The sequence below is a fragment of the Urocitellus parryii genome, chromosome 10 (genome assembly GCF_045843805.1).
Source record: "Urocitellus parryii isolate mUroPar1 chromosome 10, mUroPar1.hap1, whole genome shotgun sequence".
Lineage (NCBI taxonomy): Eukaryota > Metazoa > Chordata > Mammalia > Rodentia > Sciuridae > Urocitellus > Urocitellus parryii.
The window spans coordinates 80,533,701-80,556,208 of record NC_135540.1 but is presented as its reverse complement, the minus strand read 5'-3'; the positions used below and the strand labels follow the sequence as shown (position 1 = coordinate 80,556,208).

Below are 22,508 nucleotides of genomic sequence, written 5' to 3'. Positions count from 1 at the left end.
ACTTATCAACTATTATACTAAGATGCTATTTAAATCTATTAGTGCTTATTAATATGCCATTTATTTTCTTGCTAGCTCTGTCAAAACTTTTTGGAAGGAAGAGAGATATAAGTAAAGTGAAATTAAAACACACTTGCAACATGAGACCTGTGCATGAATTCACATGAACATATCCCCAATTAATCAGAAAACTCTAGATTGCACCCCTTTGAAGTGGGATGGAATAATCATCCCCCCTGATATACCAAGAAGGACAATAACACACCATGCAGAGGGTCTGCCCAAAGGCAGAACCAAAAGGAAGCATTGAGATTCTGAAGCACCATCTCCCACCCAGGCTATGTGCTAAATTCATGTTACTAACCTCCTCACCACTGGCTATTCTGTGAGCCAGATCTTTTAAGTTTCTCATCATTCTTTCATCTCGAAAATCATAAGGAAATGTTTCCGTCCATTCTGTCAAGAGCTGAAGAATTTTAGGTGCAATTTTTCTCATCTGGTTCTAGGGAGAAAAAGCAAATATAGTTCAGTGTTATCTGTCATCATAAACTACATCAAATAAATAATACCAGGGTCAGGTTAGTGCAAAATCTTTGGGGTTGAAGAAGCAGTTCTAACTCCCCCATCCCACAATGTCCCTGCCAAGTGCAACTAACTTATGGCAATATCCAGGGACCCACCATGGCATTAGATTTGTGGTATCCTTTCAACCAACCCCAATTCCTAAGCATAGCCATGATATCACTTATGCTCTTCGTCTTGGGGATAAGCTGGGGTTATTTGAGGTAACCAACTTCACAAAATCTGAGCCTAAGGGGAAAAAAATATGAAGTTCAAAATGTTTCATTACCTTATCACCATCAGGTTCACTTAGCCTCTGGTGCTCAACACATAAGTGGCAGACTTTGGCCATTAGCTCATAAGGATGCATAAATAACCGAGAACTGAGTAGGAAGGTAAATATGTATGTCCTCTGTGGCAAGAGAAAAAAGTCATTGTTACATATTTTCTGAAATTAATATCTTTCTTATACATTATACACCTTATTTCATGAAGTTCTCTTGATCAAAGTCAATGTGCTACAGAGAGTAATGCCTATCGGAGTCAGACAGTAAGACAGTAGAAGATGGATTTCTCTGTTACCTCTGGATGTGTCTTTTCCCTCAAACCATACTAAAAATAACAGAAGTACAGGATAAGTTTGGCTCCTGAAATTATTCAGAGAACATTTTCACATTTGTCCTCAGGGAGCTGGGATATCAAGTCATAGAATTCACTCTAGTAAAGAATGAAATTCAGCCCAAGAGAAATCTAACTTAAATATACCACCCATACAGAATATGGTTCTGTGTCCAAATATTATGGTAACTCAATTGAAACCAAAATAAAACAAAAAACAAAACAAAATAAAAAACCCACCTCCTCTCCCACATTCAGCTCAAGAATTCTCCAGAGTGTTTAGTGTGGTACACTGAAGCATTTGTGTCAGAACATTTGAAGGCAGGCTTTCAGGAAACCTATTTACTTGCTCAAGGGCTAAGCAATTTGATAAAGCACAATATTACACTATATACTTTTCTTTAACCACATTGTCTCCCAAGAAGCCAGTAATGAAGTGGTGCTTATTTGTTATAAGAGTTTCAGACTCCCAATGAAAAGAGAAATTCCATGGATTTTTTTTCCCCCCTTAGGCGCCTTTAGTAGCTCATAAATGCTTGCAGGGCTGAACAAGGGATTCCTTTTACTTTTGATTACAAGTTTTCCCTGTGTGGTAACATATCTGAAAATGCTATGTAACAATTCACACACAGAGAGATAACTCAGTAAGAAACATCATGATGAATTACAGTGGCATACACAAACAATTCTTTGCACATCAATGATATTCATTGTATTTATAAAAACTAATGAATGTGGTCTCTAGCTATTTTCATGAAATCTCCATCAATAACTAGCTGCTGAGTAAATTTCATTGTCCTACTCAAATCAGTTTTATAGAGATAGCTGTTGTACAAAAGAAGGGGGGGGGATCACTTGCCCCAGAAAGAAAAACCTGTATTTGACTACTGTTGCTGGAGCAAATCCTCAATACTGTGAATTTCAATTATCTCCCCTTCACTCTTTTGGAATTACTGCAAAGATTGAGATAATATGTAATGAATTCCCTATACTGAAATGTACCACCTATACAAGTGTAGGTTATTAAGGTAAAACAAAAGCAAAAATGCTATCTGATGTCCCAACTGATAAATCATTGCATCTTGAGTATATATCATCTTCTCTCTTCCAAATACTTTCCTACTTTTCTCAGATAGTGATGGTATTAGAAATGAAAAAGGCATTAAATATCAAATGCTGGGAGCATCTAATGTTCGCTGGCATTTTTATTTAAGGACCAAGGTGTATGCATGAATCAAAACATTATAGATACTTCATTCAGGTGGTATCAGGCTGCCTACAATGTAGTACCTCATCTGAAAAGAAACTGAAATGGAGACTACACCAAAATCTGATCCACACTCAGGCTCGATTTGATCTGAAAGCATTCAATAATCAATATGCAATTTCTTATGAGAAAAATCCTTAGCAACCCATATATAATTGTATAGTATATATGGTCCCTACATATTATAATTTCTGCTCAATACCAAGGATAGGTTTCAGAGGAACATGAATACTTACATCTGGATAGTAATCCACATTAGGTACTAAGTGCTGGATAAGTGCTTCCAGAGACCCAGAGAGGAGGTTGTTGTCATGGTAATACAACCCTCCACAGCTGTCTTCTGCAGACTGATAGAGGTTTCGGTTGTAACCACTGCTGTCAAACATTGCTGAAAAGGGAGGAGTCTGAGGCATGCTTTCCTAAAAGGAATAAAAAGAAGAAAACATGGTTTCAGTAACACACAATATCGAGAAATAAAAAGCTTTAATAGACATTAAGCTTTAATACTAATGAGGACAACAAATTAAAAAATAATAATTTAGGTTCTGACACAGTATCAGAACCTACCAAGAACCAAGCTACTGTTTTAGTACCACAAATATGCATACTTTTGAGTACCAAGCCAATCAATCAAATGGCATAAAATGAATACACCAAAGGATCCAATCTGGACTTAAATCCAAGACTCTGGCTTTCATACTTAGATATCACTCCTTCATATTTGGTGCTGAAGAGGGGCAGGGAACCGGCTTGGATTGCTTTATCCCATCAGGGTATTTTCCTAAGGTGGAAATGTATAGGCCTTGAAATTTGGCTGGGAAGAATCACACAGTGCTTAAGAGACAGTTGACTAGCACTGGACATACAGGGAAGACCCAAAACTGAAGCTGAAAAAACTAATGTGCACAAGAGGCTTAGGATCAAAGTGCACAGGGTGTGTGTTGTTTGTGTCTCCCTGTACCAAGAGCTGAAAGCTGACTCCTGTGTTTCTGAGAAGATCAGATGCTGTTGATTTTCACCCCTTTGTGTCAAATTCTCAGGGTGGGAGGTGTATTTAAAGTCTCAGTTCTCAGTAAACATACAGGCTGAGGAGGCACCTGATTTGGGAACAAGGAGGACTGTGACAGTCCTTGAGATAAATTGCTCCTTTCCATCTGTGGGCCTTGTAACTCACAAAGCCCTTGTCAGAGGGCGCTCCATAGAGGCCAGAGGCTATTAAGTTATTACTTGGATTCCTAGGGACACAGCGCTTGGCCCTGACAACAGACTGGGGTTTCTGGCGGCGGCTGCTCTGCACAATGGAGGCATTCAAGAGCTGCTGAACTGGGGGTTTCAGAAAGCAAACAATGAGGGGAAGCCAAACTCCAGGCCTTGGACTGACAGGGACAGGGTGTGTGGAGGCTGAGGGAGGACACAACCTGGGCTAATCCTACTTTTCAAGATGCTAAAAGATATTTGCATCCAAATGGGGGTGGGGGTGTAGGGCTCTGTCTGAGAAGTCACATCCATCACTCCACTAGCATCTGTTCAAGCCACAGTTAATGGAGGACACAGAGCATCACAATGTGTGCACGTGCCTGGGCAGGAGGGGGCCAGGAGTGGAGTTCCAGGCACTAATATCCACTCTAAAGCCAACCTGGCAGGTGGCAACAACATCTAGGAAAAGGAACATCAAGAAAAATAAATAGAAAAAAGCTTCCTCCTACACTCTATCCCATCCATGAATCAGCACTGAGGAAGAATTTAAAGGGATCTATAAAAAAAAAAAAAAAAAAAGCTACAAATGGGAAGAAAGTGATTCCTGAGAGCCACCCTGGGGGATCTGTCACTATACAGGGTCATGGCTGCCAAGCTTTTAACTTAGATAGGTAGACATGGTCATCACAGCCAAAGGATCGGGGACAATGGAATGCAATGTTAACACAAATCCCCTTGGTTGGTAAAACTTTCTAACTCAACATTAACATTTTATTTACTTATTTAACTCAACATTAAGAGTGTAGAAGGCAATGGATAGAGTACACTTGTTCCCTCTTTAAATTGCCAGTTTTCATGAGTACCATTCATGTGTAACATAAGCATTGCAAATGGGTCATCCTTGTCGGGAAGAAAAAAATCATTCCACCCTTGTCCTGAGAAACAGAGAATGTCCTCAAACTGGGAGGCCTGAACCTGAGAAAAGAGCCATGCCTTAAAGTTACTTCTATAACCTTGATGGAATCCTGTCTGGATTTGGTTGCCTGTGGCTTAAAAAAAAAAAAAAATAGCTTTCCATGGTTATAACCACAGTGTTCTTCCTATACCAGATGAGAAGTAAAATTCCCTTGAAGTTGGATTTTTTTTTTTTCTGCCAGGAACCATGAATTTTCCCTGATAGCTTCCCTTAGTTGTTGTTGCAACCATTCTAATAAAGTGCTTTGGAGAGATGACTGCCAGGACTTGAGAACTCCAGAAAATCAGAAATTGATAAATTCAAAGAACATTCAAAGAGGCCATAGAAGTCATCTGACCCAGGCTATAGGAAATAGATTTCATTTCACTTTCCAACCGCTATCAGTTACAAGTAGTTCCCTAGGGGGGTCTGAGGATGAGCAAGATTTGGAGGCTAGAACTCCACAGGGGAATACGTGTCCTGTGATTGGCAATGACTGCCAAATTGTCATGGATGCAGCCAAAGCAAATGTATCATCATTGTCAGGTCCAAGCTTTTTGCCTCTAAAAATGTGCAAACTGAGACCCAGGAAGGTGAACTGGAGTGACCAGACTAACATGATGCAGCCACGTGGTCTAGCACAAAGTGAGCAGAGTGGAACTCCCCTGTCTTGCACCCCTGCTATCTTGGGCATTTCAGTAGTAAGCACAGACCCACAAGACAGCCACAGTTCACTCAGAGTTCCCTTTCAAAGAATCAACACCAAAATCCACTAAGCATTTATACTTCTTAATTATTTATTCCTGTAGAGTGGATAAGGCCTCAGATCGGGACAGAATTCAGATTTAATAAAATCCTAACTTTGGCACTCAATAGCTGTAAAATCTTCAGAAAGTTATTTATGCCTGATCTCCAGGTATGTTTTCTATCAGATATTTTCAGTTTCACTCACCCCTTCCAAAATGTAAATTATTAAAACAAACACACACCCAACTGCCTGTTTTCTTTATACCAAACTCCTTAGAACATTATTATTCGAGTTCTGGCAAAAGGCTTTTGTATTTATCTTTGGAAATGTATCTCTCACAGGATTTCCTTGAGGAGGGACAAAACATCATCACTTAAAAACTCCCTCCAATGAGGTACCAAAAAGAAAACACTGTAAATAGCAATGGGAGCCAAATCAAGGTAAAAAGTTTGCAGTTATCACTTATTACACTTACAAATCAATTGTGAGAAGAGAGTTATGTCATAATATGTTTTCCAGTTTTGAATTAAGCTCAAAGATTATGTCGTGGCTAATCAGCTGGTTTCTTTTCCCAGGTGCCACTCGGACTGTTGAAAGCAACAATCACCTACTGAGATGAAAGTCACTCAGGAAAAGGTAGCCTCTTATTTACATACCATGGGCAATTTTATCGACTTTGCCATATATTCAAGACAGCATCTTTTCAATTCCTTGAGCTCTTCTTCCTTGGTTAGTTGGTCTCACATTCTTCTTAAATATGGAATCTCCTGTGTTGGAAAAGGTCCCTACATTTCATAGGCCTTCATGTCTCTCAGTTCCCCTTAACAGGTTACTCTGGAGAGCCACAGAGTAGTAGGCTCTAAGAATTTCATGACTCCTGTTTGTGTGTTTCCTGACTCCAAATGCCCTTCTGGATTCTGCAACCTCCTCACGTGGCACATTTCCTCATCCTTTCTTGGCTGCGTAAGAAGCTGAAACCCAGGAAAACTTGCTTGGGTTCCATATGAAGGCACAGAAAGGGCAGGGTTCCAAACCTGGATCTTCAGATTCCAGGTATAAAATTTATGACCCGACTTGTGTTCTACTCTAGATAGTCTTCTTTGAACTTCTAATGCTTAACCATAAGATGAAAAGCCTGCTAGTCTGTCTCAAATTGTAGGCTATTAGAATAATTTATGTTTTACATGTTCTACATAAACCCTTGTTCCAAAGACATATTAATACCATTAATTACTCTTATTAAAAAGTCACACTGTCAACAGCAGTACTGAAGCTACTGACTTTGGCAATCAAAGCATAGTTCCATCTAGAAACAGCCTTCAGAGACTCTAACATATACTTTAAAAGCCATTTTTGTTATCTTTAAAACTAGGATGCATGTAAACAGTCAGATTATAAGAAAACATGTTTGACATTTTTTTCAGCAATATATGAAATAACAGAGCATCTTACAATAAACAGCACCTTTGATCCAATGAAGTTCGTAATATTTGCTTGTATTTACTTTATAGATCTCCAGCAACAAAAATTAAGTGAGACAAATGACTATGAGAATACCATGGGTCACTGTATGCATCACTCATTCCTGGATAATCTCAAACAAGTGGCCAGTCTGTTTTATGAAGGATTAACTGCCTGTGTAATGGATAAACTCAGCAGAATGGTACAGAAAGTGCTGTTTGTGAAACTTAATTTTAACCTATTAAGATAAACATAGTAGTGTGTTTTCTCTCAAGTATCTTCCTTCTGATTACCCACACCAGGAGCTATTGTTTGTCAGTATTACTTAGATTTGATGGACAGGCCTTTAGTTTTACCTGCTTTAAGTTTTAGAATTGAAAAGTGAGAGCCAACTAAATACTGGCTTAGTTCTTATTAAGAAAATGAATCTCATCTCCAAAGTACTAGATATGAGAACCCAGAAAAGTATTTATCCCTGGGCTCTATTAATTCCAGAAATCACTTGCTAATGATTTCTCTAGGGGAAGAAGGGATAGTTCGAGGTTGCTCTTAACCTTTAGTTTCCATTCTTTTTTTTTTTTTAAATATCAGTATAGTTCTGCTGCCTTCTTTATCTACAGCAATGTACTACTTTCAACTCTCACAACTAATATTTTCTGTCTCTCAATTTACTTCTCTCCATACTTTCCAACATAATGTCAAAACCAGCCTCTCCACTATTCATCAGTCTTCTTTAGCACAAAGTTTGCCCAGCTCAAAGTACCTCTCAATGGGGACCTGCTAATCAAAAACTTTGTTTAGGAAACACTATTTTCCAAAATTAGAATGTGACAAAGCAGCAAGAACACTAGCTTAATTTACTGTTAAATCAAACTTCAAAGGAGTAAATTCCCTTGGAAAAGGAGATTTGCATGAGGCACATGAAAAACCTACTGACTATTCAAATCCCCATCATTAACACAGAATGGAGACTTTGAGAGCCAGGCTCACAAAGTTTCATTTGTAAGCCATTCCCCACCCTTCATAATATATTCTATACAGCCAGTGGTTCTTAACTTTTTAAGGAAATCACAAACTGCTTCCCTACTATCCCAGCAGAAATATACCAATAATATACTTTAAGGGAGTTCTCTAATCCCAGATTAAGAGGCCTATGTGCTAATTTGGAAAGAACCTGGATATCATTTCTCTACCTCAAAGCTGGAGATCATGGTGAATCTGAAAGTTACCTTGCCCAGTACATTCAAAACCAGCTCCTTAGAAATCATGAAATACTTTTTTTCCCCAGGTTATATCAAACAAATGGAGTTAAAAGAATAAAAGAATGATAATTCTTTTGGTTTGTGTAGAGCTACTGAAATAAGCTTTCTTTTCTCCCCTAAATTCAGGCAGTATTTTGAGGTAGAAGGAGATACAGCTAGACAGTAGGAAGCAAATTTTGGATTTTAAAACAATAAACTGAGCTCAAAGAAAGCTCAGAGCCACAAAAATTAGTGTGCGTATTATAGGCTATGCTGGAAAACTTTCCATGAGGCAAGTTCCAATAGGAAAGTTATACCTGACCTAGGTAGAGAAGATGAATATTCTCTCTTAGAATTAATTTGGTAAGCTGAAAAGTTGGTTGACAGACAAGACATCTTACAGGGGCTGCTAATTTGGCCACAAAGATAGATCATGTTCTTCTAAGGACCCTGAAAAAGTTCAGCCCGACATTGATCCAGCAGCAAGGAAGCAAGCTCTGGGTGATTTACGGGATGAATGGATTTGAAAGGCATGCCTAATGGTTTCAAACCAACTAAAGCACCAGATGAAAAGCTGCCTTTTTCTGAACAGCAGACTGTGTTTGAATTAGCGGCTGCTTTTGCACATTGTAATTTATGATGAAGCAGGTGCACCAGGATAAGGTGGTTTCAGGTGACGATTCAAATTGGAAAAGAGGTCAAGGAAAATATGGGTGTGGGAACAAAATCAAAAGCTATCCTTCAACGTCTTATAGGTGCTTTGTAAATCTCTCCCAGAATGTCATGTCAGCATTTCCTTTGCACTCAAGAAAATGACATAAAAAAATAAAGGAGTCCAAGAAACAAAAGGTTTTCTTTTCCTTTTCAATACACAGAGTGCAATATTTAATAAATGCAAGGCCTTTATGTTGTCTATGGTATTTTAGCATCTGTTCAAATGCTGGACATGTGTCCCAATCCATAAAAAAAAGGAAAAAATTACTTCAGTGGACAAAGCCCTCCTTATCACAACTGAACTTTGAAAGCATATTTGTTTAATGAGGAGAGGTTTAAAATCCTGGAATTACAGGTTCCCCAATTCCAATCTAGATTCCAAAGGAACTTTGCTCTTCGATGAGATGCACCTTCAATAATCCATTTCTTTCTTTTTTTTAAATTTGAACTTGTAGAGCCCTGAATTAGAAAGACTTCATAAATTTCTCCATCTGGTACTTTTAGGTACTTTCAGGCTCCTTTTGGCAATGTGAGACTTTAGCATACAAAGACTCACTGCACACTCCCAGGGTGTGTGCACCTGATGGTAGATTTGAGTCAAGGTGAAAGGTAGAAGTCCAACTTCTGACACTGTCTAAAACATAGCTTATTTTGATCTTGAAAATTTATAGAAGATTATTCTCTCATTTCTTTCATTAGGGGAAGTCACAAAGGCAGAGATTTTTAAGAGCATCTGTGGAAACTATAGAAAAGCTCCACCTCTGGCTAACCTCCTTGAGAAAAAGAGGTATTGTGTGGACAAGGCAACCCAGAGTAGACAACACACAATCACCTCACTTCTTTGGCATGTGAACAGAAAGTAACTAACTCCAAGATAAGTACATTCTTTGGAGCTGAGTTCCAAATACTTCGTAGATTTCCCAGTTAAGAGAGGACAAAAGTCCATGTTTTTGAGAAAGGAAGATCCCATTTCTCTCCACGATGAAAGGCTATGTTAATTCCTGATCTAAGTTATAGGTGTTCATACAAAAAGTAAATCTACATTTTGCTTGATCTTTCCTGGATGGATGCTACTTTAAAAAAAAAATTCTTCACTAATTCTTAATTGATGGAGGAAGGACTTGTGACTCAAATATTTACAATCTTTGGTTTCCTTTGAAGAAAAACAAAGCTAAGATTTGTTATCTTTTGTTTGGGAGAATGCTGTTAGCAGTTTATTAACATACAAAATGATATTTCATGGCATATCTGAATAGATCTGGAAATTCATTTAAAACTTTCCCATGAAATGAAGCTTTCCTGTGTGGGAAGTGAATCTAAAACAGGCTGCCATTCCTGTGTATTAACTGTCTTTATGTCCACAACTCCATGCAGTTCTTGACTTGAACAGTAGATGGCTCCTCATGCCCTGCCTTTCAAATGGTTGGTGCTTTTTCAGCAATAACAGTTGGCGATGATTTAGAAAAGCAAAAGAAAGGCAACTAGAGTTCTGGGGAAAAAATATTGAGAAATTGGTGCCTATGATCATAGCATGAGCATTGTTCATGATGTAGAAATGAAGACATACTAGCTAACAAAGCCAGTCAGTTATATTTCCAGATATCTTAGATGCCCATCTATGATGAGAATTAATTATTTCATTTTCCCAGAAGAACAAAAGTGATTTTCTGGATAATCAAAAGCATCATTGTCTAATCAAACACTGTCAAAAGGGTTGGGATCCTGGAAATGTCCCTCTTCTGCACTGTCCAATATAGTTGAAACTGGCCACAAGGATTACTGAGCACTTAACATGTGACTTGCGCAACTGAGAAATAAAATTTTTAATTTCGTTCAATTTAAATAAACTTAAGTGTAAATATCCCCATGTGGCTAGAGGCTACCTCATTGAACAGTATGGCTCTATGTAGATGAGTTGTCATTTATACATGACAGATCTCAAGCTAAACCATAGAATATCATGTGGGGAACACTTCAATTAAAATATTTAATTTTCTAACCCAGTTCATGGAGCATGAAAAGGATCTGGCACTTAGTGAGAGCATTTTAAAAGTAAGATTTTCTCTATATTTTATTATGTAACACAGTTACTTGGATAATTTTATTTTCTGGATGCAAGTTCTTAAAAAACTGCTTACCCCTCCCCTTCCATTCTTCTCATTTAGCTAAAAAGAATGGTATTATTGGTCTATAAGCGGTTTCCCTTTCTTATAAGACTAATTTTTACTTTCTCTGTGTTAAACTGATTTTCATATTAGGGTTTCCTAATAAAATCTGAATCAACTGAATGACTTCCAAGTATATACATACTTTGAGAGAAAATAATAAATACATAAACTGATGAAAAAATGACTGATCAAAATAAAAATTAAAAATGTAGTGGATTATAATACTGATTTAACAGGCCAAGAAACATTTATTGGTAATTTGTAATTTCAAATTTTCACACTTATAGGAGAAAAACAAAGAGAAATTCAAGAAAATATAGGATTTCTATGTGAATTTATCAATAAAAAGAATTTCACTCTTCTCTCTTCATGTCCATGGACCCAGAAAGTAACTGAACATCAATGACACATCACTTCATCCTTCACTGTCCACTCTAACAGTACAAAAGTGTGGAGAGAGCACAAAATAAAGCAGTTAAGACAGAGAGAAAAGGCATCCAGAAACCATGTAGCTCAACTCCCCATGTCAATTTTACAGATGCTGCAGGTACAGGGAGAAGACATATGACCTGTTAGTGCTCTAGCTCTACCAGAACCCAAGTCTCCTCATTCCCAGGATGGAAATATTCCCATAGGACTAGGCTACAACTGTCATTTTAAATAATCAAGGCTTGTACAGATCTAATTTTTGTAGATTTAACTGGAGAACCAAAAAATAAAAAAACAAACAAACAAAAACTACTATAGTTCTGAAAAAAAAAGAAAGGTATAAAGAGGAAATACCTGATCTCAACTACCACCAACACCACCAAGAATCCCCATAAATCTTTCACAGTGGGTTCAGCAGTACAATAAGCCTCTTTCAGATGTCCCAAAATGTTATAAAAACTTTTCCATTTATTATTTGTGGCATCAGAATTAAGAGTCTCAGTCCTTGCACAGGGAGTCCTGATTCTTCTCCCAAGCAAGGCAGAGTACCCTCTTTTCCCCATCTCCTTTCCAGGGCAGTGCTCCTTTGGGATTACCCAAATGTTCTTCTCAAGTTCAATTCTTCAGGTAACCTTTGGAGACTGAGAAAGCTGAGCGCATGAATTCCTGTGCCACACTGGGAATCTCACCTAGCATGCATGGGAACACACTCCCAGATTCCTCCCTCAATTTTCTTACCATTTTTTTCTTTCCCCTAGATGGGTGGTATTCAATTGGCTTTATATAATCTATTGTACTCTATTTACCAGTAGTAGATTTCAGATTATAAGAATGAAACATTAATAACAGCACAAAACTATGTATTATTATGATAAATAATGAATGCATACTTAAGACTATATTAGATTAGACAGAGGCCAACCTAGGGAGGGGGGGGGACGATAAAGGCAAATAATTTTGTGGTTATTCTCTTCTCCAAAAGACAGTATGATCCCCCAGATATCAGGTATGGTAGGTATCAGATAAAATGTCTGGTGGAGCACATAAGATGGAGCAAACTGAAAATGTACTATAGGAGAAATAAGTTTTAAGAATTGAAACCTCCATTAGACAACTGGAAAGTAGAAGGCCAATGCTTAGGTTGCCACCTCTAGGAAAACAAAGGAGACTGACATGCAGGGAAAAAATGCCCACAAGAAACTTGCTAGTCAGTGGCTGATGTCCTCATCCTCAAGAAAATCTGCTTGAAAGGAATAATACAGCACTGCTTGTGAACCATGACTTCTGTCAAAAGTGCCCTGGGTTCTCATAAACGGCCCCCACCCCCAAATAAAACTGTCATTAATGTTAGGGTTTAGCAGCTGCCATTCTTTTTTTCTGCTGTGAAAAATCTCAACGACCAAACATTTTTATAGCTTTTTTTGAATAAATCAATTCTACATTTGCTCTAATGCTCATTTGACCTGTTATTTCCTCCCAAATCTCCATTCTGCTTAATTTTAAACCTCCTTGTTTCTTAGTATAGACTGACCACCATAGTCCCAACTATGTTTAAATTAAGGCACAGTCATCACATGGCAAGCTCCAGCTACTGTTCTCTGGGGGAAAGAATAATTATTCATCCCATCTGAGTCTGACTGTGCCAGACATCATTCAAGAGTGCAGTACCCTGATCCCTGGACTCTTCCCCTTTATGCACCCAGTTCAGAGACCCTCCCAGGCCATGAGAGATCACCAGGGCTAAATATAGATCTATGCACACCAGCAGTTCCTGACCATCGTCACATGGTGGTGCTGACGAAGGACTCCTTGGAGACGCGTTCACCCAAACATACATACACAAATATGTGTACATATCCAGCTGGATAACCCATACCCACCGAATTCATCTGTGAAAACGATACATCTATATTCAAAGAGAAAAATGCTCTTAGACGCAGTCAGGGGACTTAGCAACGTTGTTTGCTTAAACTGCGCCAATTTGCTTGAGGTAAAGTAGGAAGCAAGAGTCAAACCGTTTTGTTTTGGGGTTGTTTTTTTGTTTGTTTGTTTTTTGCACACACATAAACCCCAGCTCCCTATTTTGCCCTTTCCTCTCAAACAACACTGAAACTGGCCCCAAGGATCTCCTTTAAAAAGGAGCTTCTCTCACGCTGTCTGTCCATGAGGCGTCCACGTACCCCCAACTCATGTTAGTATCCCTGGAAAGGTGTCCCAAGGTAATTCACCTGAGCTCAGACAAAAAAACAAGGCGGCTCGGGGGTTCCCAGGAGAACTTACGTGAACCGAGGAATTAAAGATACTGAGGGATGAGAGTCATGACTCCTGTTTCCCCATCCCTACCTAAATCAGACCTTAGATTATACGGAACCGGTAACAAAAATAAACACCCCATACACATACAAACACACGAGAAAACTGGCCAGGTAGAAGGAAACAACCTAGGAATGCACAGAAAGAAAAGAGATTGGAAAAGGATGAAGGTGACTAGCCTCAGACAAACCCTCCAACATTACCGAGATCTCAAGAGAGAAAGCCAGGCTGTAGGATTGGAGAGAAAGAAGCAAGGCACAACCCAGCCTATCCCTGCCCAGGTCCCAGCGGCTCAGCCTAGCACCTGTTGGGACCCGGTCAGTCCCAGGAGCTGGCGGGGGTCGGGCATGGGACTCCCCTCGCCTCGGCTTTTCAGGGCTCTTAGGGTCAGCGCTCGCTCGCCTCAAGATCTCCCTCCGTCTCAGAGCTCAGCCGGCAGCCGGGGCGCAGTCTGAGAGCTCCCCTGAGTCCCAGTGCAGCTCCCGGGTCTCCAAAGAGAGCGCAGCGCGCAGCCCAGTCCCGCGCTCACGCCGCCGAGCCCCGGTCCCGGGAAAACAGCCCAGCCAGGGAACAACCTACCCGCAGATGGACCCCGGGTCCTCAGCCTCCTGGCTGTTTGTCGCGCGCCTACAAATACGACCAAAGGACCGGGAAGAAAAGAGCGCGGGAAGAAGGGCAGAAAATCCGCCTAACCAGTCGGGTTCCTTGTTTATACTGAAACTACGGCACCAGCAGCCGCGCACACCCCTTTCTCGCTGAGCGCCCGCCTCCCGCTCCCGCCGCCAGCCCCGCCCCTCCCGCGCGCGCGGACCAATCACAGCGCAGCTCACCGCCCACGCCGCCACCGCCTCCACCGCCCCGGGACTTGCCCGCGGGGCCCGCAGGCCTGGGGACTCCCGCAGCGCTGTCGCCCGGGTGCCCTCCCACGCTGCGGAGACTGCCTGGGCCAGTGCGGTGGTGTGGGGACTCTCTACAGCATTCGCTTCCTGCCGAGTGCACCTGCCTGGGGCTGTTGGTGCAGTCGTGTGTACGCATGTGTGTATTCATTTACCCGCGTACTACCTGTAAATACCGGCCCGACTCGTTATACAGTATCTATTAACCTAATTATGAGCTGAAGGTTACTGTCCATGTAACTTTCAGAAAAGAGCTGAGAGAAACCACAAAACATTTGCTCAGCAAGTGTTTACGAAGAGCCTGAGTGCTAGTATTGTGCAAAACGCTGGGGGCACACTGGTGCAAAAGCAGGCTGGTCCTGGCCATTATGAAGCTGACCGGGTAGAGGACGAACGTTAAGCAAATAACCACCCAAACACGGTGTGAAATTACAACTGTTGAAGTTCCACAAAGGAAAGGAACCTACTCTGTGACATATGATTCTGGAAGCAAGGTGGGGAAGCTAGTGAAGGCGATGTTGTCATGGTAACCACATACTTAAAGCTATCATTGGCTACTTGATAACTATTTTAGTAAAAAGGTAAAAACCCCCAATACTTCACCTTATACACATGAAAGAAGGCTGAGGGAAAAATGATGGCAACAAAGAAAGAGACCCATAGAGAAAATCTACGTGATCAGGAGACTTTTGGCAGCCCTGTGAGCTTAAGTAGTTCTTCTGCACTTAAGTTTATCCACAAAACAACACTATTCATTGCTATCCCATAGGGCTGAAATTGGGATTATTGAGATCGAGAAAACATTTTTGAACGTGGTGCACGTTCTCTGTCTCTCTCCTTCCTGGGATGGAAAGAGCCACCTTGAATCTCACATTGCCTCTTCGCGGATTCTTCCCCTCTCATTCCTTCATTTGAGCATCCTGTTGCTTCTCTTTCTATTATACTCCCTCTCTCCTTCTAGGTCTACCTTGACTCACTAATTCACTCTCACCGACCTGAGCCTTGGAGTTAACCTGTCTTCTCTGCACTTTAAACAAGACACCGCACAGCCAAGGGAACTTGGCAGGGCAGCCCCACTGTGTGGTTGTGCTGGCTGTTTGTTTTTCAAGCTCAGTTTTCCGTCCTGGGTCTGTAACAAACAAGCCATGTGATGTTGGGCAAGTCACTTAACTCTCTTGGGGTTCACAGTCCTGTAGCAAGACATTAAAAGGGCTAGGTTAATTCAAGATTTCATAATGAAAATAGTTGCCATATCCTTTGTAACCTCTGGGTACTCACAGTAGCCCAGAAGACTTTGCCCAATTTTACTGACATTGTTTTTTCCCAAGCAAAAGATGTTTATTTTGGATTCTCAAAATGTAAAATGGGTACTGTGATAATATTGAGTCAGTATTTTTTCAAACCACATTCCCGCTCCCCCTTTCTGGTAGATCCCTCAGCATCCCTTCTAGCTGTGGACCCAGGCATTTTGAACCCTGACCCTGTCTCTTTTCATAAGCACCTATAATATCTTAGAAAAAGGAGCTGAAGGACTCAGGAACCCAGTTTACTCATCTGGAAAGCAGCACCATGATAATCAAAGTAACTCTTCCTATGTTGAGAGACTTAAAAGAGCCAATACATGAAATGGTTGAAATAATATCTCTCAGAGAAGCCTTCCCTGACCTCCCCACTTAAAACTGTAATCATTCCCACCTTGTTTATCCCTTCTCTGTTGTTCCCTCCACAGGACACATCACCATTTAACATACTGTATATTTTACTTATTAATGCTTCTCTCCCCTTAGAAACCCCATAAGAGCAGGGTTTGTCAAGCAGGGTGTGGTGGCACACACCTGCAATCCCAGCTACTTGGGAGTCTGAGGCAGGATGATTCTAAGTGAGGCCAGTCTGGACAATTTAGGGAGATCCTGTCTCAAAATAAAAAAATTAAAAAGGACTGGGGGCATAGCTCAGTGGTAGAGCACTGCTGTATTCAATCCTCAGTACTAAAGAAAAAAAAAAAAAAAAAGATCAGGGTTTGTTATTTACCTGCTGTATTTCCAGTGTTTAGAACAGTAACCCACAGACAGGCATTCAATAAATACATATTGGTTGGATAAAGAATGAATAAAAAAGTGAATGAATGTTAAACACTCAATAATCGATGTTACTACTACATCTTAATTATGCTCTATCATGAAAAAAGATTCTTTCCATTCTCTACTTCTTCTGGTTCCTTTCTGGTCTTTTGGCTTCACTAGTTCAACTCCTATTACTATAAATAAGGATAAGTTCAATAGTGGTCACCCTGATGCAAATAAAGCCCTGATGAGTAGTACTTCATTCTAGTATTTAAAAATAGCCACCTGTTCTGAGTTTCTACTATATCTGAGACTCTGTGCTAAGGATCATTTTTCTTTCCCAATTCTCTCTTACTTCATGTGCACAAAATGGGGGCAAGCGTCATGACTGATCCAAGTCCAACTTTCTTTCTTTTGTTTTAATCTCTTTCATTTCCCATCTAAAATCCCAGTTTCACCACACTGTATGTAGTGTGTTTTTCAAACCATCTTTTATGAACAATGATGGTATTGTTTTATGTGAATACCACGAGTATATTTACCTAAATGTTATTGTGCAATCCTCTCCTGCTGTTTCTCATTGTTTTCCACCCAACTTACTTTTTGATCAACTATCCGTGTTGACAAATGTTCCTATCATTCACTCCTTTTGCCCACTGTTAAATGTTACACCATATCTGTGTTACATTTTTTCCTTCCTTTCATTACCCTTAGTCCTCACCAAAACCCTGAGACATAGGTTCTATTATTTGCATTTGTGAGAAAAAAGGAATGAGGCTCAGGAAGGTAAATAACTTGCCAAGACCAGTTAGCTCGAGAAACTATGATTGAATCCATGCATCTCTGACCAATGCTCCTATCTTCTGATTTCATAAAATTGTGTTAATTAGTTACTGTAAGATTTATGAAATAATGTTTAAAACTAGAAGATATGTGTTAACAAAACTAGAAAGCAGTTGTTTTCTTGCAAAGTTTATTATTTGTCTCACACATTTTTTATAGATACAAGTTTACCATTATTCATGATTTATGATTTCCTTAAGATACTTGAATCTTAAATAAAAACATCATAAAACATAATTATCTTCAAATATTTAAAACTCTTCATGTTAAATGAGGCACCAGAACACCAGATAGGACTAAAGAGGAAAAGGTATGCAAGAAAAACATTCAAGATATCCCAAGTGGAACAGCAGCCCTTTTCAGCATTGAACTCTCTTTCTCTCTCTGGGTCTTAATGTACCTTATGAAATGGACAAGTAGCTTCCCAAAATTCTCTAACACTTTCTCTCACATTCATTTTCTCATTTTCACTCTGAAACATGAACATAAACAGTTCAAGGTTATGAAACCCTAGGCCCAGTTTGTAAGTAGAAAAACAACAACAACAACAAAAAGCATTGGTCATATTTATCTATCAACAATCAATCTGGAACATTGTCTGGGCCTTCATTTCTTTCAAAGCCAAGGAAGGCAAACCCACTTTAGATAAGTATAATACACCCTGCCTCTCTGATATGTTGACAAAACCAAGTATGAGTATTTCAGAAAGCAAAAACATGAAGAATGATCAGATGCAATTTTGAGAAAACCATTTAATAGTTCCTAAGCAGACTATGTTAATATGACTTTAATTTGTTAACTTGTCTTATAGTATCTTCAAAAATAGCCACAGCTTCTCTGGAACCCTATGATTTTTAATAGGTAAGAAAATTTAAGAGAAAAAACTTTGATACCTGGAGTACTGATCATAAAACAAACTATTTTAGGTTAAAGAAAAATAATTGCTATTTCACAGAAAACAGATTTAAAGAAAGAAGAAGAAAATCTAACTATCCCACTTCAAAAAAGGAAAAATTGCAGTGGTATGGCTAAGCCAAGACAGAGATGTTGAATAACCACAGTACTCATTTCTTGGGATCCTCTCTTTTTGGACTCTCTCCCTGTGGCTACAATGGAAAGATGAGTTACTATGCTAAAGTCTCTAACAGGGCAGTTAGACCAGCTCACCTTCAGACCTTAGAGAAAAAAATCCCTTATTTTCCCCTTGCTATTTAGTATGCTTCTCCATGACTTCCCTTTCCTCATCATCTGAAGGCCTAGAGCAAAATAAGGGAAGGAGGCTGCTACGCCATGCTTTGGTTTCTTGACCACTTCCTGCTTCTGGCCTGGGTAAAAAGAAATCTGTCTGTGGGCCAACCTAGCTTCCAAGGACACCATGTTGGACGGGGACAGTAATATACTATGTATATGTTTGTCTTTGACCTCTGTACATACTGGAACATGATGAGAAGGTTGACCAAAGCAGGACTTGAAGATTTAGATATTTAAGATTCCAAGTCCCTTCCCAGTGCCATCAGTCCTTTGATAGCTATTAAATGAACCCTGCTACTCCAAAGGGATTTTTGTGTTGAGATAAGAGATTGTGGTCAGCCTGGGACTGGTAATCTTAATAATAATCCTCAACATTTATTAGTTTACAATGTTCTTTCACAACCATTAACTCACTTAGGAATAACATTAGGTATGTGAGGATCATTCAGTTCTTACATTCATCATTATAGAAGGAATGTATTTTCCTTTACTGGGATCACTAAAAATATTACAGATAGCTATCCATTTAAAATTGCTAAGAAGATAGTCCAAAATGGAAGGGAATTGAGTAGAAAAGATAACTTTAGGAAGTTTCTCCCACATTTATGTTGATACTTTATCAATGTCATTTTTTTTTTATCTCTGAGACATTAAAGTTGCACAAAAGAATCTAACAACTGCATGGAAAATTCCACCACAGATAGAGTAGATTTTCAAGTTCCCTAAAAAGATTTTTAATAGTTACTATCCCTTTTATTTATAGATGAGAAATGTTGAAATGCAATTTTACTATTTTTCTTTAATAAGCACTATTATTTCATTCATTTGCCCATTCATATCTATTCTTACAAAGTAATTATTTGCAATGTGCCCAGGAGATACATTGATAATTGAGAACTAATATAACTTGGCTGTATCATTAGGTCATTGGACAGTCATCCTCTTCAGTGATTGCATAATGCACAGTAACTTTTCTTTTCTGAACTGACAAAGAAACATTCAATAATCTTAAACATGCATCATTTTGATTAGATGTTTCACTGTTTTGTGTAGAAATTCAACTACATTTAACATGGGGTTATTTAGATATATTTAAGTAAGCATTCTTCATCCTATAAAATTTTTATAGTAAATAGTAAATCTAAATATATTTCTCTACTTGTAACTTCTCTCTCTAAGCAGTTTTTTTCTTGTTTTCTTCTGGATGAGTTGATCTTATAATGAATTAAGAAAAAGATTTATATCTGATAGAGCCTTTCATTTGTTAAATCTGATTATTTTTCTAGTAGATTCCCTCAGTTTTAACGAATTATCTATCAATCTGTGTCTCAAAATATTGAGTGAAAAGGAAGAAGGAAGAAAATTAATCATATAATAATAGAATTTGGGAACTGGAAGAAATATTAATAATCATTTTGTAAAATCTTTCCCCATCCTGTGCCATCAACAAAGGCATTTTTGAGATGAAGAAATTGAGAAAGTGAATGATCTATCAAAGCTAACAATAATAGTGAAGTTAACACCAGTCAAAGAGTTCAGAAATAATTCAGGAATTGTAGTAAAGCACTTGCCCAGTATGTATGGGACACTGGGTTTGATCCTCAGCACCACATAAAAATAAATAAATAAAATAAGGTATTGTGTACATCTACAACTAAAAATAAAAAAAGAAAACAAAAAAAAGAAAGAAAGAAGCCCAGGACTCCAAACACTGCATGTGATTTTACTTTCTAAGTATTCCTACAGGGGTTATTCTATGGAGCTACTTTGACATTACAGAAGCACAATTTGTTTTCAAATAGTGATGACAAATATTCCCAAATATCTCTTGATAAAACTGAGAAAGGAGAATTCTCTACATATTGCTAGTACCTTTTATTGAAATTCTCTAAATGTTGCTAATACTATTTCTTATATTATTTGCTATTCAAGACAGTACAATAGTAAATTCTGGTGGCTTTATCACTGAAGCAATTACAGTCTGGACTACTAATTAGTCTTCATAAAGTTATATTCAAAAGTCATGTCAGTCAAAAGAGCTTCTTTAAGCTGGGAGTGGTGATGCTTGCCTGAAATCCCAGCTACCCAGAGGCCGAGGAAAGAAAATCATGAGTTGAGGCCTGAGGAAAGTGGTGAGACCCTGTCTCACACATATACACAAAAAGATTTTTTAATTAGCACTTATTGTTGTTATTATAAAAGCATATACCTGAGGTATTTTCTCTTTCATATAACAAAATAACTAATTTTCACATGACTATGTCATCTTTTTAAAATATTAGACAATTTCACTAAAATATTGCTGTGATTTCTGGATGATTCTGTGAAGTTTTAACTTGTAAAATGTCCAAACATTTATTCTGACACAATAATCATTATTTCAGTAGAAAACTCAGCATTCCCATAAAATATGTTTCAATATTGTTATGGAAAAGCACAATTATTAAATATATTTTCTGCACCCAAAATGGAACTGATCCTATGATTTAACTGTATGTCACCAGAGATTTGGAGGGATTCTCTGCTGTCTCTGGTAAGGGGCAGAGGTGGAACTGGGAATGAGAGTCAAAGGTAACTTGAACTTTATCTGTAGAATTTTATTTCATTTTATTTTAGGTAAATTTTTTTTTGTTAGCATTTTGTGTGTTGTGGGTACACAGGAGCTTATACTTTTTAAATTTTGTAAAGGTCTCAGAGAAAGAATTTTGTAATCAAGACAGGGCTATTTTTCATACAGCTGTACTATCTCATCTTAAACTTCCATATTTAAAACTTATGTTTTCAGGCAAAAATACAAACAGTTATTGTTTCATGTTTTCCTGTTGACCGATTAGTCACATTTATGAAGTGTAACTATTCATCAGAGTTTCAGATAATTTTATTGGTCCCACTGCACAAAACTATAATATGTGATATAAATGTACTGAGGAATGTTACACCTCTCGCATAGTGTGTCAAATCAGCTCTCTCTTGCTTTTTGAGGTGATTGTGTGTGTCTGCTCTCAGACAGTGATGTGCATTGTGACTCACAGTTAACACATAAATGAGCTTTGATTCTTGACTAAAACCTACTTTAAAGTCAAATCTCTCACACTAACACCATTAGCATATGATTAATGTTTCCAGGGCCTAGAATTAACCAGTGATAATTTTAGAATCTACAATTATGCACATAATTGTCTCCAATTAGCTGTCTCTGAAGAGTGGTCAAGAACTGGAAGAAAATCAAGGTAGAATCTGGATGTGTCTCCCTGTTAGTGGACTGGCCTGTTTACCTCAGCTCTGTTTGTGAGATTGAAGGAATGGATCTGGGATGAGGAGCTGGATTGGAAGGACACAGCTCTTGCTTAGAAAGGTAGAGTTTGGAAAATGTTATAAGAAAAGAAAACAAAATTTTCTGACCTAGATCTTGCTCAGTCATTTAAGAGGTTATCTCTTAAGTGCATACACAGATAAATCTGAGACAGACCAAGGCCTTTTCTACAGAGGTAAGAATTTAACACCTCTCACAAAAGAAAATTCATAGCTAAGGACAAAAGAAAATGTCTCACTCTGGACAAAGTTCCATAGATGAATAAAACATTTGTCTTAAGTTCTGTTGAGTGTGTTATTTTAAATTTTTGTTTCTTTCACAGTACTAAAGATTGAATCTGTGGGTGCTCTAACACTGAGCTACAACCCTAGCCCTTTTTAATTTTCATTTTGAGACAGGATTTCACTAAGTTGCTGGCCTCGAACCTCCTCCTGCCTCAGCCTCCTGAGCAGCAGGAATTTCAGTTGTGT

The 22,508-nt window shown here is 38.6% G+C and overlaps 1 protein-coding gene across 1 annotated transcript in view; it reads right to left on the bottom strand.

The window, feature by feature from the left end:
* The window catches only part of Rasgef1b (RasGEF domain family member 1B), a 35,814-nt gene extending 21,450 nt beyond the window's left edge, over positions 1-14,364 (bottom strand). The window contains exons 1-4 of the mRNA XM_026409008.2: positions 14,252-14,364; positions 2,683-2,865; positions 851-973; positions 365-502 (exon numbers count right to left, since the gene is read on the bottom strand). Of these exons, the coding sequence (XP_026264793.1) occupies positions 365-502; positions 851-973; positions 2,683-2,859 (438 nt within the window). The 5' untranslated portion in view covers positions 2,860-2,865; positions 14,252-14,364. The remainder of the gene's footprint in view (positions 1-364; positions 503-850; positions 974-2,682; positions 2,866-14,251) is intronic.
* Positions 14,365-22,508: the final 8,144 nt, after the last annotated feature.